Raw genomic sequence first — 18,085 nt, 5'->3', positions numbered from 1 at the left:
TGGTTGAGTTGTCGGCGCTCAAGTGACGGAAATGTAACCAAGAGAATCCGGTCATTTTTCAAAATAAAAGATTTTTTCAAAATAAACGATTGTTCAGACTCAGATAATAAATACAACGGAAATAGTTAATTATTTCTTGGACGGCCGGTGGCCCGGTACCAATTGATCCACGGACCGGTACTGGTCCATGGCCCGGTGGTTGGGGACCACTGGTCTAGACAACCTAAAATGTGTTGTCCTAGGAGATTATAGGTATTCAGATTAATTCATGGTGGTTGTAAAACCATTTTGCGCCAGTGCTAGCAAGATGTGAAAAATGCTGTTCAGCTAGCGCCAACCTAAAGAAACAAACAATCTAGGATGATTGTCTCGTTAATGTGCGTGTAAGTTGCCTGTGTTTGCCCTCGGACCTGCAACTTTTTTTTCAACAGGCTCTGCAGATTGGTGGCTCATCTTGTTGGTTTTGTTTTTCAAATTCATAATAATTCCACACATCGGACTTCACCTTCTTGAATGGACATTATAAATGTGCGCCGTCACTGGAATCCAGATCCACTAGGTGCCTACTAGCCATGACGGTGACTGACCATGGTGAAGATCCCCAATTCAGAACAGGCAAAGAAGCTAAAAAAGTGTCACTACTATGATAGAGAGCCCCCTTGTGGGCAAACACCAGAACTAACATCTAAACGTTGTATTGAAACCAGAAACATGAGGCAGTCTGGTGCCATAAAGGCAATTATAATCTTGTGCGATGATCACGGTTATTAAAAAATGCCATGAACGATTAATTGCGGACCTTTTTCATCATGATTAGCGATATAATGGTATATCATCCCATCCCTTGTGAGGAATAACTTTGGACCGTTCAAGTTAACTAGTTTTGATTTTCACATTTTAAGAATTTTATGGCAGAGTCTAGGAACGATTTATGGACTAAAACCTGTGAAGGATTTCTACCTATGACACAACAATCTTCAGTCACTATTGCATGTAGCTTTTCTTTGCAGTAGCAGGGCATTTCTTTTGTAGTATTAAACCTATATTATTACATTTGAGCTGTAGTTGGTTGAATATTTACCATCTATGATACATAATAGATACTAGAACTAATTACGGCTAATTAAGTCTTTAATTGTGCTATTTATTCATTTTTACAGTATGGTTAAAAAGTCACTAGGTTTATTATATCAGTGGTGTAAAGTCTTTAAAGGTCCTACATTATGCAAAGCAATGTTATAATGCTGTTACCTCTCAAAAACATACTTGGAATTGTGTTTTTGTTTTCTTCACACATGAGTAATCCTGCATTATTAGTTTGCCTACATCTCCAAAGCTCAAAATCCTCTGTTCCACCTTGTGATTCACCTTTAGTTAAGTACAGATTAAAATTACAGGGCTGAAATTATCCAGATGATTCTAGAGAATGTGTATGCAGTGGAGCACTTCCTGTTTTACCACATGACATCACATGGTGGTTTTCTGTTTGAGAGAAGAACTCAACCTAAATACTAAATATGCAGAGTTAGTGCGTTAAACATATGTGAATGAAACAAAACACAACTACAGGTATGTTTTAAATGAGGGAATAACATTATACCATTGATCAGAAAATAGTGTAATATGGGTTTAAATCTGTCATATTTACAGTGTTCATTAATATGAATTGTTCTTCTAAATAAATGCATAAATGAATAGTATTTTCAATACAATCCTTTAACATGATAATTTTCTGTAGCATTATATCTCAATTTAAAAATGTGTTATCGTAATAGGCCTCTTTCTCTTTCTCTTGTGCCTGTCTGGGTGTGTTTCCTGTGCTCCTCATCACCCTCTATCTCTGATTCTTCACACCTACTCCACCTTGCTGTGATTGGGGCTCTTCGTGTCTCTCATACCCCCTTCAGGACAGTCCCTCAGGAGAGACTGATAAAAGCATGTTTAAGACTGACAAAAGGGTTCTGTGCCTAAAACAACACCACGGGGCAGCAGACTAAACTGGAAGCCGGTGGTTTGCTTCTGAATACTGGCAATGCATAGGGCAAAACTGCAAACTTGGTATATTACAGTGTTTAATCAGGGTTTTTTGTAGTAGAGACAGCCAAAGAGACATGCAACATATAGCTATTTCTTTAGAATTAATCAAGAATAATTTTCATAGTGGCATAGCTATCAGATTTTCATTCATGTGTTTTTAAAATGGCTATGCATATATATGATCCGGAGAGTGAATTCTTTTTTTTTTTGAAACATCAAAGCTTGTGGGCGGGGATAGGGGATATGGGGTGTCCACTTTAAATTATTGTCTATTTCATCACCTCCATACTTCAGAACATTTTCCATGGACATAGGTACGTTTTATGCCATACTATGGAAGATTGTAGCCAAAAGAACATTTCCATGGAAACAAGCATGAGGAAGCCCTCCTTCAGGTCAAGAGTCAGGTTTGTGGAGATGCAAGCTCAGTAAGGACACATGTTTTGCAGTGCAATAAACATATCCACTATGAAAGAACAAAACATGCTTTTAATTTATTCAGTTTTGTTGGCTAAAAGGTTACTTTAGGTAGCTTTAATGCAAAAAAAAAAAAAAAAAAAAAAAAGTATTGTAAAACATAACCTTTATCAATCAAAGAACATTTGTACATATATATATACTATATTTGTACATATATATATATATATATATATATATATATATATATATATATATATATATATATATATATATATATATATATATATATATATATAAGTGAATACAAAGAAAATGATTTTCATGTTTATGTTGGTGTTGACATCTTTATGTATGAAAACATATTCAAAATGAGCTAACCTAACCCTTTAAACTGTCTGCTCTGGCCAGTCCGCAGACAGTGGCCTCTCTGTGTGTGGTCATTAGGAGTACCCACACTGACCACGGCCGCCCTCAAAGCCTTCATTTACAGAGGCCAGGGAGGGGCCAGCTAGTGGGTACTCATACAAGCCCCAAATGTGTGCACCCAAAACCAACTTCACCCAAACACACAACCCTGCATTGGGAAGTACATTTACTCAATTAGATTTATTTGAGTAACTTTTTAAAGAAATTGTACTTTTTCAAGTACATTTCTAGCAGCATATTTTTACTCCTTCTTGAGTAATATTTAGTTTGCTATAACAGAGGACCGCCTAGTGCCATGTGAGGAAAACTGAAGAGAGCTTTTGTGCTGGATGCTGATGGTCTTATTCAACTTTTTATTGTGTCTTTTATTAGACATTCTCAGGGCCAACTCTGACAGGTGACTCAGGTAACAGTTCATCAAGGTTTAATCTTTGCCTTACTGTGCCTATTATGTTCTACTTACAGGCCTATATACTTTTCTGTTGTCAGTGTGTTAAGTTTTTTTTTTTTTCTAATGGTTTTCCTTAATGGTTAATATTAATGGTATAGATATTGGTGTTTTATTTGAAATTTAAAGTTTAATTGGAGGGGGTACAGTATGGCTAGTGTTTATAACATCTTAGTAGGTTGAATTGATGGAAATCACACTTAAAAACGATATTAGGTTGGGTCTTTTTCTTACTTTGTTGAAACTTCTGTAGATCTGTTTATTTTGTGTGAATGTGTAGCTGGGGTATTTCATTTGTCCACTTTTCAGAGAATGGTGATTACAGCTTTTCATCATGACAACAGTTACTAATAAACGCAGAGGTGTCACTCTAGTTAGTGTAGAATGTGAGGATATGGGTCATCATAATAAATGGCCTAAGTTGTTTGCTCATTTGAAATCATTATTTTCTGATGTATCTCTATTGTAAGATACTCATATTAAACTGTCTTATCGGGCATATTTAAAGTGCAGTTGGGTAGGGTAAATATTTCATTCAACTTCAAACAAAGCACGTGGAGTAGCCATCCTTATAACAAAGAACATACTTATGATCATATAAACACCATCGGTGACGTAAATGGCTGGTTTTTGATGGTAAAAATGGTAGGTTGTACTCTACTTAACATTTATGGTCTTAATGCTGATGATACATATTACGAGATCTTACGAGTACAACTACTGATTATTTCTGAGGATTGTAATGTTGTTATAGATTAGCATTTATACAGATCCTCGAGGAAACAATCTGCACCATCAAATGTTACAGCAACTTTGGATAGTCTTATTTCTTCAACCAATTTAGTGAACACCTGGCACTTAAAAGAGAGTATTATTTTTTCTCCAAATTACATTATTTATTTATTTTTATTTGATTCTAAAGTTGTACCAAATGTGACTGACATGAAATATCACAACACTGTGATTTCAGATTATGCCCCTACTAGTATAGTTAATGATGCTGATTTCCGCAAAATATTAATCAGTAACAATACTTCAGACCCACCAGACTCCATTTTGTGGGAAACTTTTAAGGTGGTTATGAGAGGACATCATATCATCATATTATATGAAGCATCACACAGGAAGTTGAAAAACTTGCGATGGAGAGAAACTGATGATAAGCTGTCATAATTGGAAACACTTTATCGCTAGAACAGTAATAATCACACTCTACAGGAAATTCTCAATATTAAATATGAATCCAATACTATTTTAACAAAAGTAGTAAGTGACCAAATGTCTTGGCTCCATTTCCTAAAACAATAAATAAATGCTTTACTGATTTTTAAAAGGAGTTACTGTATATAAGTCTAAGGCAAGAGGTGATGTGGGTTCTTGGTTTGATGATGTCCCTATTCAAAGACTGGATGATGTATCATGTGAATCTTAGAATTTGCCAATGACCTTAAACGAGGTGATAGATTCAATTAAATCATTTGCTAATGGAGAGACACCCAGCCAGGATCGCTTTGGTGCAGAATATGGAATCTCCCCACTCCTGCTCAGAATGCTGTCTCACTTCATTGAAGCAAAAACGCTTCCTTTTATACAATGTAATGTGTCTGTTTAAAGTTCTGGAGAGGTTTGGTCTGAGTGATCCCTTAGTTTCTTGGGTACGTTTGGCATACAGTATCTAAAACCTGCTGCTTTAGTAGTTACTACTCAGGACAGGTCGCATCCCATTCAACCTGAAAGAGGCATTGATCAGGGGTGTCCACTTTCAGCATTGTTACGTGTGCTAGCCATCGATGCTGCAATCAGCATTAGAGTAAGTCGATCATAAGATATCACTATACAATGATGACATTGCCATTTTGGTGTCACATTGAGCTATCCATCCCTCATTTACTGGACTTAATAAATGTTTTTGGCACTGTCAAGATACACTATAAATTGAGAGTAGAGCGATCTTATGATACTTACAACTGATTTAGATCCTGCGTTTGTAGCCTCAACTCAGTTTGAAATATCTATAGGAAATACCTGGGCACTAAAACCCAAACTCTCTTTTTAAATGTAATTACACTGAGAGATTAAATGCTCTAAAACAAAATATAGAAAAATGAAGAACATTGCCTCTGTGACTGATCGGCCAGGTGAATACAATTAAAATAGTCTCTCTGCTAAGAGTTCTCTGTTTATTTCAGAATATTACAGTATACATCCCAAAGTCTTACTTTAAACTGATTGAACTGATTCTGCTTACCCTTAGCCTCTGCTTACCCTTTAGTTGGGGTTATAAGGCCCACAGGATTTCAAAACAACATCCCCAAAAGCCAAAGGAATGTGGTGGTCTTGGCCTACCTTGTTCTTTACACCATTATTGGGCTGCCAATGTGAGAGTAATTCTCTCTTGGTTGACAACTGAACATTGTTTAGTTTCAAAAACATGTCTAAATTCTTTTTTCATCACCTAGGACAGTGTCCTCTCAAACAGGAGAGCATTTTATTCAGAAAATTTGGTCAAAGCTCCGAAAGTTTTGTGAACTTCCAAACACATCGGTAAATGCTCTGATATGGCATAACCGTGCTTTCCCACCCTCATTCACAGATGTAGTGTTTAGGCAAAAGAGTCGCAAGGGTGTGAAATCCATAAAAGATTTGTAGATTAACAAACAATTCTGTTAATTTCATCAATTACAAACAAAGTATACATTGACTAAAACAATCATTTTTAATATTCTTACAGCTAAGGAATTATGTTAGACAAAACATTCCAGCCTTCCTGTGGAAAATGGTCTGTTTAAGATTTTATTGAGCCCCCAGAGACTAAGGGTAGAATTTCATCATTAGTAGTAGTAGTAGTTTTTTACATAATATTGCTCAACCTGTAATGACGATTAAAAAGTGAGAAAAGGATCTTAATATTACAATCAAAGATGATGAGAGTTTAGTGATCTTCATTACTGTTTTATTAATGCTATACTTCAGCTAATAGAATTTAAAGTCATACACATTATTCAAAAGTTAAATCATTTCCATACTCTAGAAAGCATGGCTCATAATGGCACTATAGTAGTGACTTATGGCATGGTGATAGGTAAAAAAAAATGCATTTTGAAATTGTGGAAATCTGACTCTCCACCTCAGTTTGAATCCTGGCTCAGGGAATTAATAGGAGTGCTGCACATTGAGAGATTGAGTGTCGGGCATTCTTCAGAAATTTCATAATGTATGGAAACCCATTCAGGAGCATTTGAACCTGCAGTGGACCCCTGAAAAAAAGTATTGCATTGTAATAACATGTAATTATGTTCTTCGTGTAAACCTTTTTGTACCATTATTATGTGTGCTTTTTATTACTTATGTTTTTTGGGTTTTTTGTTATGCAAGTCATGTGGATTTTTAAAAAATATATATTTATTTTTATTTATTTATATTTACTTTTAATCATATGTATGTTAGATGATGCTTACAGTGAATTATAATGGTTATTTGTCCACAACCAAGCATGTCCTTATTACTGTTGTTTTGTTGTATAATGCTTAAATTGAAAAAGTCAATAAATAAAGTTTAGGGAAAAAAGCACATGTAGAGAGTGTGGCACAGCATGGCACAGAAAAACAACTCAAGTTAAGGCCACATAGACAACCGCAGTTGATGCAATTTGCTCTGTGACCAGTAGGGTGTACTAAAGGAGACTGTGACTTCAAACATGTTTTAAACAGGCAGAAGTGAAGGGAAAACAGGATTATTTGGACATAATTCAAAACAATTTATTTATACTTTTGACACACAATGATTTGATTATGTTATTGGACAAACACTGCTTGCCCTGATTGAACTGACCACACACCTCTGAGTAAAAGTTTTGGTTACTCTTCCCACTGTTAGTAAGTTTACAAGTGACAAAAGCTTCATGTTGATAATATGAAATGATTAGTGTTTCTTACACCGCTTCTTCAGATATCATTTTGTTTATATCATTTTGGTGTCTATCCTTTGAAAATACTAGTTTTTGTGTATTTAATGTTTTGTTCTTCAAATTATATTTACAAAATTTCTTTTGCTTCCCAACAGTTACTCTTTAAATTTGTCTTGAGTAGTAGTGTTCCCAATAGGCCTACTTTTTAACTCTTAGTAATTTCTTGAACCATTACTTTGTACTTACACTTGAATAGTATTATTTTGAAGTAACGTTACTCTTACTTGAGTACAATTTTGGCTACTCTACCCACCTTCTGGTTCTGAATGAAAACATGTCCAAATGAGTCTGACCCATTCACTCAGCGCAATGTCAGGTTTACAATTTTAATTCCTGCAGACGTGGCATACGTAGAAGTAATTCCATAACTGTTACCTACCAACCATAATGTTAAAGCACCTATAGCTGATTTTGAAAGATAAGTCAGTAACATTTTTTTGTTTGAACTTTTTGCCCTGTCTACTCAGTTCTTTCTGTCTTTCTGTCATGACACAGAAACAACTATCTGGCATAGTGTCAAGTAGTTGTTCCCTTATAGTTCTCCAAACTTTGTTACTATTTAAATTTGTGTCACTCTTCAAAAATGCATCATGACAGAGAATCAAGTGTAACAATGAACAACAGCTAAAATAAATTATTACACCATATTGTTAAAAGACCTGTACCTGATTTGAATGTATCCTTGTCAAGATAAATGCTCATTACATCATGTATTGTATAAGCTAAATAAGGACAGAAATTTAGACTAAAACAACTACAGACAGGGTAACCTTTTGTTATCTAATGATGGCAGAAAGAACTAAGTGGGCGGAGCTAAGGTTTCAAACTAAAATATGTCCCGATTCATGGTTTGAAATCAGATAAAGGCCCTTTAACAAGAACCAAAACGTATCTAAATTGCACAATAGTAATAATTAGGTAAAAATAAATGATAACACCTTTATTTTGTTAAATGAAGGTTTAAATTGCCCACCCAACACTAGCTTCACCCAAACCCTGACCCTGCGTTGTGAGTGAAAACATGACCAAATGAGCGTGACCCATCCTCTCAGCACGCACAGAGCAGAGGGAAGCTCAGAGCTATATGTGATATAAGCAAGAAATGTGATTACAGTACAGCTGGGGAAACAAAGAGTGCTCAGAATTAGAAGCATTTTACACATGCAACAATGCAGCCAATCTGGAAAGGATTAGTGTTTTAGGTGCATTCTGTGTGCACAAGAAAGTGAAAGAACTTGTGTCATTGGTGAGTTACCAACATCTTAGCTAAACATATTTATGCAGCATCCTGTTATATGGAAGATTTTGTGGATTTTTTCCATTCAAAAGATATATTATTTAGTTTTAATATTTTCATCGCTCTGGCAACAAACCTATTTTCTATCATTCTGAAACCCATAGATAAGCAATATAAGCAGTATATGAGTTGCACTATATGGACATGATCATGATGTAGTGATGCAGTGATCAATTAATGGGTATAAAATTTTCTTTTTAATTGTTAATTCTTATTGTAACAAATGTTGACACTTGAAGCCCATGGACATATAGGCCTCAACTGCACATTGATCCACACATTCAATATCTACGAATAGATAGATAGGATGGTCAATATTTTAAAACAGTTTTAGTCTACCATGTCAATACTTGAACTGTGTTATATGATGCTTCAAAAGGATCATGACATAGGGAGAATGCTAACTTAAAAATCAACTATAGGTACTCCTGACCATAAACTACACTCACCATCTAGCAAGAGTTCCCATACATTTCAGATCAACTGTTAGATCAGTGCCCTGTCTCCACGGGGGTCCCGGCCCCCGCTTTGGGAACTGATGATCTAGAGAACAAGGGATGGGCAACTTATCTGTATATCAAAATGGTGAAATGGGAGGGATTCCCAGATATTGGTATTGAGCCAATATTGAAAATATTTGTCACCAATTTGTAACCCGCCTGGTTAGAGCCAAATAATATTTAAATAGTTTTAAAATGAGTATTTTTTACATTTATTTGGAGTTTCAATATAAGTGGTTTTATTTTGAAAGTCGGAAGTTTTATTTTGACGAAACCGGAAGTGGTATGAGCGCACGCAGGTAGCTTGACTGTGCTCCTTACGCGCAGAGCACGGCCTCTCCCTCACATGTTGCTGGAAAAAATAGAGAAAAGGTATGAAACCAGAAGTTTTGTGTTTTGAAAGTGACAAATGTTAAAGTGTTTGTTTTAATGTGATTAAAGCTCCTGTTGGAGGTGGCAGAACCATTGCTGAGTTACTTTAAAATTGGTGAATCATCCGAGTTGGTCGTCTTGGTAAGCTAGCAAGCACATGTTCACATTGACTGTATTAAGAAGCTCCTTGCGAACACGCTAGCTCATTATTTTGAGTATTTTGTACATTTTAAGTTCATTTTATAAAGAAATATATTGTTAAAAGGAATTGAAGATAAAAATTGTCATTTTAAGTTAATTAAGTATCTAAAATATGTATAACCAGCAAAGCTGTGATTTTTTTGTTATATTTCATTTAATTTATCTAAAACCTTGTGTTAAAAAGAGTTGATACATAGAAAATATAAATATGCATTATACTGTACAAGTTAATGTGTTTTCCATAAATAAGTAAACGCATTGGTAAAATGTGATTATATTGTGAAATTCCATTGAAATTACTCTGGTTAAAATGATATATTTTAACAATATAAGACATTTATTTGAATATGAGACCGTTAATTGGAAAGTAATTGTAGTTACCTACATGTTAACTACATTAAGTTATTTTTCCATTTGATAGGATAAATTTATGTTGTACAACACTACCTATGTTGATATCTTATGTGAATTTGATATGAACCTATTTGCAATTGCACACATTGAGAATTGGATTGTAAAACCTGTTTTACTAATACAGGTCAGGTTTTTGTACTTCACTGGAAAAGTGATGTTCCGACGTTGATGAAATCCGTTTTGATGGCGAGCCTCCCAATCGAATCGTGGGCCCTATCATCCCATACAACGGATCCTGTGGTAGGATTTGTGTCAGTCCCACTGACCAATACCAACGAGCCTACTCCGGACACATTCCATGACTGACTATCCCCTGACTTATTGACTTGAACATTGATCTACGTTGCAAAGAAACATTTCGGAAATGAACAATTCCCATGGGACACTTTTATTTTAGTTTTTGGGCCAAATGTGTAAATGTATTTGAAATTGTATTATGCACTTCTTTAATGTTTTCTATAACTAAAAGTTCACATTTAATTACATTTAGTGAGTCCGTTGTTGTTGCTATATCTCAGCTCCTACGAACCTAGAGGTCCAGATGTGTACATACCCTGAAGTGGGTTACAAATTATTTTTCTGCACTGTGTCTGTGTGTGCCCATGTGTCACCAAGTGTCAGTCTCCCAAATTGTTCACAGTGCATCAGAATGCACACTGATGCACTCTGAATAGAGTCCTGAGGAACAATGGAAACGGAGAAGTGCTATATGGCTGTATATTGCACAATCGTGCAATGGATATATATATATAAAAATATACATACACACACACACACACACACACACGCTATGGATATGCTGTGGATTTAAAAATATTGGATATTTCCAATTTGAAATATTGGAAAATAACATTATCAGCCGCAACAGCAAAAAAAAAAAAAAAGGATCTTTGTGGCCCCTCAGACCCCGGACTCACCGATGATGTAGTAGTCGTGCATGCTCTTGAACTCGTGGCCCCACAGATTGGGGGAGAACTCCTGAAATTTGATGGTGAATCGGCGCTCGCGGGTGGGTTCGTCACACGTCAGCACGATGTTTGGGGTCCCGGTCACTTCACAGCGGTCCGCCTGGTCCCGGGATGCCACCAAGTACAGCTTGTAGAACTCGTACTCTGGGGTGGATCGTGCAGTGTCCAGGGGAGGGCAGATCAGGTCTAGTCTGTCCCCGATCTGAGGGTACAGCACGTAGCCTTTGTCGTCACGGAACCTGGAAGAGAGGAAATGAGCGATGTGAGGAGCTTTGGAGGAGGTAGGAAAATGGATTCAGAGCAAGAATAGATGGTGACTAGTATAAGGATGGGTGATATAGGAAAACAATGAACATGAATGAGCATTTCCTAATCCTCCAACTTGGTACTCCTGCTAATGAACTTGACTAGTGTATGGACAATAAAATTTATTTACTTTTTCAATAGCTGTGTCCCAAAAATCTAATCAAATATTGCTACAGGCAAAGTTACAAGTCAGATCTGTGGAGAAATCCAGTTATTATAAAAATGCATCCATCCATGTTTTGGTTCTGAAGCAAATAATCCAATCAGAGTGCAGAGGACATAATGCTTTTGTGTGATGGTGGTGGTCGTCTACGTGTGGTGTCTGACAACTTATAACATGCTAACAGCCTAATCCTCCAGCTATAATCCAGACCATTAGCCTAGATCTGCACAAGAATCCTCCTGAGCGGTTCTTCACACACTCCAACAGCACTGAACAAAGATAGAATGAGCCACCACACACCACATTAAAACATATTTTTGTAAAACTGTTTTTAACTGTCTTAAAAATGTGAAAAACAGAACTACTTCATTTTAAATGGTTTAAAGTGGTCCAAACGTATTCCTCACTTACCTTATGCATTCCGAGCATCCTAATGATTTACCGTGATGAGTTTATAAGCACTTTTCACAACTTTAAGAGACAAGTGTGGCAATGTTTTGTCATGACACTTAGGCAAACAACAACTAACAAGCTAAAATGCACTTCCTGGACAATAAAATGCTTTTTAATTAGACGCAGACAGTACACAGCAGACTTGTTTTGACCTCACAAGCTGCTTATACTATATATCTGTACTACGGAAACACATTTACCACACACATACATTGCTATAGGTTACAGTTACAGGTCAGATCTGTAGAAAGGCTCACAGTAAGAAAGCATGGCATTTTTTCAAGAAATAAAACACCTGTAATTGGATAAATGTAATTAATGGCAAAGTGTTGCAGACAAAGCAGTAACACCTCCATGGAGACAAGCAGTTGCTGGACCCTCCAATAGAAAAGTTCCGTAGTGCACCTTTACATAACTTTCGACACATCTCAACAGCAAACCGTCATCTTTTATATTTGGACTCTCGCAATCTCCTGTTCTTTTCTCATGTCAGTGAGCTGCAGGTGCCTTGCTCACCGGACTAAAAATATGCCAGTCTAAATAACCACTCCAGCACTTTGAGATAAGGCTAAACCTCGTCAGGCCACTATTATTAGTCAAAGGAGTGTTTTCAGATAACTGCAGATAGGCTACACCCGAGGCAAGTTGGACCATGCACGGAATGCTTTTGTATATGGTTACTGAAACGTTTAATTTGTGAATATGTATTATAAGAATTCAAGCATTCAATTTTCTTTCTGTTCTGAAATGTCCCTGTGAGTGACATTTCAGAACCGAAAGAATCTCCATGGGGTATTATTCTGTGTAAAAGCTGCTGCCCCTGTAGTATGGACCTCTACAAACATGTTCTGAAATGCATGGGATTTTTTTTTAAATTAGTTTAGCTGTTCAGATTTCAGTCTTCTCTCAATCTCTTTAAAATGTTTAGAATGAACTTAAAACTATATCTGCTATTTGTATAGAAAACAGAAGTGTCAGGTCAACATTTGGGTTCAGTATGGTAGGCGGGTACTTGTGACTACTTTATCAGTTCTACTTCGGCTAAGACCGAGGTACTTAGCTTCACTCAACACTCACTTTCACCACTCCTGATAACTGCATTTGAACTGTTCTACCATACGAAACATTTGTTATTAATATCACGGAAACTATATAACATTTTTACTGTTCAAAAATGTGAAAAACAGGACTAGTTCAATTTAAACAGTTTGCAGCGGCTCAAATTATGCCTCAATTACCTTATGCATTCCAAGCATCCTAGTTATTCACCACAATGAGTTTGCAAGAGCACAGTAACAAGCATGCTAACATCATACTTGCATTATTTTCTGATTCATGGACAATAAAAACTATTTTGACCTCAAGAGCTGGTTATACAATATATCTGTCCTGAGACAACACAAACACGAGGTATTAACTGCTAACACTTAACATATTTAGATAACCATGGTAACTTTATTGTTTTGAAAATGCTATATTCACCAAAAACAATGTATTAACATAAGTTTCACTTTTGTTTTTGAAGCTTTGAGTCTCCCCTCCCTTTCCCCTCTGTGCTAAGTCACCCCCCTTCGGAGCACTAACACAACACAATCAGTGTGCATCCCGCTAATGAAACTACTGCACATCACATCAGGTTTGTGAAGCTGCTGTCTATAGTTTTGTGCACAGCAACTTCACAAACCTGATGCATTTCTGAATTTGTATATTTGTATGATTGTATGATGTGGTGCTCTCACAAACCAGACATCATTCCATCAGACCCCAATCAGCCGTACAGCTCAAAGCCACTAACTCTCTGAACAGGAATTGAGGCCTTAGACATCATTTATCTCCTATTTATAACTCCATCCTCAGACCTAAATCAAAACAAGGAAAACAATAGTGGTAGCCAGTATGCTAATAGATGTGAGAGCAGCCATTAGGGGCCTGAACCATTATGCAAAATATGAATCATGCACAGTTGGCACTTAGTCCAGTTCAACAGACCTAGCTAACAAACAGAAATGGTATAGCAGATAGGTGTGTTAGTTTCAGTATAGTTAGCGCCTCCCTTCAGATAGATATAAGGCAGTGTCCGCCAGTAATTTGACCACAACTGACCAAACCTTATCAGAACTAAAGAAATGGCTTGGATGACCAGCAAAACATCCCCACTCAAAAACATTTTTTGTCCAGTTGAAAGAACAGAATTTTTCTTTTACTATGAAAAATGCTAGAAAGCTCAAAAAAATAGATTTGTATAATACACCCTCTTTAACCACTATTACGATATCAGAACTTTTGAGATGTGTTTTCACAACAAGATGCCATATTTAGTCACACATCTCTCCAAATCCACACAGCGTTCCACACACAGCCGGTGCGATGGTTCTATTCCTCCGTGTTTAATTATTCTGTGTAATAAGCCAACACGCTGTTTGCACACCGGCACGCTCTTGTTCCAGCAGCCTCAGCTCGCATTGGGTATGTGGGCGTTGCCAGGGGAACGCTGGGTCTGTACAAATACCACTACCTCCACCAAAGTTTGCTAGAATCCAGCCACCCACATCCCAAAACATGGCTCCCCTTCTCCTTCCATCCGCACTCCATCATCTCTCCTCTTTCTCCTTCTCCCTCCCTCCTTCCTTCACCCTTTCCTCCTCCTCCTCTCCAGCCTCCATCCCCATCCTCCCTCCGTCACATCTCCCCCTCCTCCCTTTCTCCTTTCTCCCTCCACCACCTCTCTTCTCCCTTCACTACTTTTCCCCTCCTCCCTCTCATCTCCACCCTCTCTCCCCTCCTCCCTCTACCCATTTTACCTCTTCCCTCCTTCTTCCACTCTCTCCCCTCCTGAACTAATGTTGTCAAAAGTATCGTAAATCAGATACTAATCAATACTGACACCTATCGATACTAGACATTAATTTGAAGTATCGATACTTAAAAAGCCACATTCAAAGGACAGAGCTGTAACAGAATAAGTATAAGGACCGCCAAAGGACTAGTATAGAGTTTGAAATTTTAGGATCATGACAACATTAACGTCCACCTTTCTCTCTCCTCTCTCTCTCGCTCCCCTCCTCCACCTTCTCTCCCTTTATGTCCTCTCCCCCTTTTTCACCCTCTCTCCCTTTCCTTCACCTCCCCTTCTCCACCCTCTCTCCCCTCCTCCCTCTCCCTCCCCTCCTCCACCCATCAGCTCCGGTGTGGATGGGGGAGAGAGAGAGAAAAACACCAGACACCTTTGACTCTCCATGACGCATTGTGAGGGGTGCCCTGAGTCACAGATGAGCTGCAATGCAGAATGGAGCACTCAACAAAGGAAAGAGGGAGAGAGAAAGAGGAAAAGGGAGATGGAGGAGAAACAAGGTAAGAGGAGAGAAAGAGGGGAGGGATAGGGGGAAACAAAGGTGAGAATGACAAAGACGGGGTAGAGAGGAGGATAGCAAGAGAGAGAATGAGGGATGGGAGAGGAAGAATAGAGAGGGGGTGAGAAAGACAGGAGGTGAAGAGGAGTATAGAGGGGAGGGATAGGAGAGCCCGGGACAGAAAGAGGGATAGAGAGTGAGAGCAAGGGATGGGATGAAGCGTGAGCGAGGAAAGAGGGAGAAAGGGGAGGGATAGAGAAAGTGTGAAATGGAGAGGGAGAGAGGAGAAGAGAGGTACAGAAAGAGAAGGAGGGTGAGAAAGGTAAATCAGAGAGGTAATTAGATAGATAAGAAAGAGTGGCTGAAGGGAGAGATGAAGAGAGGCGGTGGTGAGAGCGGAGAAATGGAGAGAGGAGAGAGGGAGACAGGGAGATAAGAAAGAGTGGATGAGGAGAGAGAGGTAAAAGAGAGTTGAAGGGTGAGAGAAGGGAAGCATAAAGCAAGAGAGAGGGTTGATGGGAGGACAGAGGGACAGGGGGAGGGAGAGAAAGAGGACAGAGAGAAGGGGGGGTCTAAACAAATGCCACGGGCAGGTGCAGAGCTGCTGAGACACTGGTGAAAATAAAGTGGAGAGTCAGAGGCTGTATGTGGTCATAACAAAGGGAGAGTCTGATACAGAGAGGGAGGGAAAAAAGGGGGAGTGAGAGGGGGTTAACACGCAGAGAGAGAGACAGAGGGAGAGAGCCTCACACACACAGAAAGAGAGGGAGGGAGAATCTAACACAGAGAGGGGGGAGAGGTGTGTAGAGCTGGAGGACACATGGAGGTGTTTACTACAGAGCGTCCTCACACAGGGGTGCAGAGTCTGGAGGTGCAATAGAGTCATAAGCCTTGTTTCACATTAGCTTAAGGAGGAGCTACACAACCTAAAGAAACAAGAGAGAACACAGACTCCAAAAAGCAATTATATAAACGTAAAATGATGATCTCTCACCAATGTTGATCTTGTGATAAACCGGTGTATTTCCAGTGATGTGACTTATATGTTGACATATTAGCAGAACAAATCTAGCACATTAGCTGTTTTCTGTTTCAGCTGTTTCCTGTTTATTGATGTTTATCTATTTCCAGTGCATAATACATCTAAACTGAGCCAAACCCAATGCATTACATAAAGAGAGATTAAACAGTGGCGCAGAGAAGTGAAATGCAGAATAAGCTGACGCTAAACGGGAAGTAGTTTGTGTTTTGCTTGCCTATCTCACAATGACACAAACTTAGAATTACTAAATGTCATTTTATGGATCGCTGAGATCAGTTTTATGATTAAGAATATAACTCAGGTAACCGATTGCTTGGCAGGCCGCCAATTGTCAACCACTGAAAGTGGTCCATAAACATCATCTACATTTAGTGCAGACTAACACGACTAACACTAACGACTTGCTTCAGAGATACACACTTCACTCACTCAAACATCAGAACAATACAGGTGGGTGAAGGGTCTGGCTCAATGGCACAACCACCATTATAGGGATCAGAAGTTCCAGCTGATCAACACTAACATCCGAGTAAAGCCCAGATACTGCCTTTGTCCATCTCCTCTTCCTCCTCCTCCACTGCCCTGGACAATAGTGCTTTTGTGTGGTCACACTCTGAAAGCACCAGGCCAGGGGGTCGGAGGGGCTTAGAGGGAGGAGTGACCCTAGGGTGGGCAATGTCAGAGCACAACACATAATTTACTCAGTGAGAGCTGTGGGCTTCCATGACCCCTACACCGCCTTAAGTGTCCCTCCTCCCTGACCCCTAACCCCTAGTTTCACCCCCCTTTCCCTACAGGTGGGGAGCCAAAGATTTTACTAAAGTTAAAAGTACCATTAATTTAAAATAATATTACTGAAGTAGAACTCCAAGAAATTACTTTAAAGTAGTAATTAAGTGTTTTCAAATGGTTTGCAGTAGTCCAAGGTTATTCCTCACTCCCCTTACACATTCCAAACATCCTAATTATTCACCACGATGAGTTTATAAATGCTTTTCACAACTCTCAGGCCAGAGCAGAGTTTTGGCCTCATTGTAAAGCTATCAACAACTAGCATGCTAACTGCGAGAAAAAACAACAAAAAGTTGACATATCTCAAAGGCGCAAGAAACGCAGATGTTCTAATCATTTCATGTTGCCACCATAAAGCTTTTTTCATTTGCAGACTTACTCATACTGGAAAGAGTAACCAAAATGTTTACTCAAGTACGAGTACTGTTACACTGTACAACATATTACTTGAGTAAGAGTAAAAGTATGGTCCTCTGGTCATTCCCCTCATGCCCCCTCCCCCCAGAGTAATAATAACAACACAACAAAGTACTTGGCCCACAAAGCAATGATACGGTTGCAGATTAGCTTCCTGCTGCTGGATGCTCCTTTAACCTCTGGCCTTATAAGCTAATGATACACAAATGCATATTGGTACTTCACAGCAGTAACGATTACCATGGTTTTACAATATTAAAAGTCTCACATTAAAGCCACAGCATGTAACTTTTAAGCTAAAAAATGAATAAAATAAAAGTATGTTTTGTCATTTTGGCTGTTTTTATTGCACTGGAAAAAAAAGCTGTGAGCTTGCATCTCCACTAACCTGACTCTTACTTGACCTGGAAGAGGCCTCTCACTTTTTTCCATGGAAATGCTCTTCCTTTGGCAATAATATTCCACGCTATAGCACAGTATTAAATGTATCTATCTCCATGGAGAATATCCTG

The 18,085-nt window shown here is 38.3% G+C and overlaps 1 protein-coding gene across 1 annotated transcript in view; it reads right to left on the bottom strand.

The window, feature by feature from the left end:
- The window catches only part of efnb3b (ephrin-B3b), an 85,966-nt gene that overhangs the window by 36,094 nt on the left and 31,787 nt on the right, over positions 1–18,085 (bottom strand). Inside the window, exon 2 of the mRNA XM_033984008.2 lies at positions 11,000–11,289. Coding sequence (XP_033839899.1) covers positions 11,000–11,289 — 290 coding nt within the window. The remainder of the gene's footprint in view (positions 1–10,999; positions 11,290–18,085) is intronic.

Source organism: Periophthalmus magnuspinnatus, chromosome 18 (genome assembly GCF_009829125.3).
Source record: "Periophthalmus magnuspinnatus isolate fPerMag1 chromosome 18, fPerMag1.2.pri, whole genome shotgun sequence".
Classification (NCBI taxonomy): Eukaryota; Metazoa; Chordata; class Actinopteri; order Gobiiformes; family Gobiidae; genus Periophthalmus; species Periophthalmus magnuspinnatus.
Note: the sequence above shows the minus strand (reverse complement) of the source record. Positions and strands in the feature narration are given on the sequence as shown.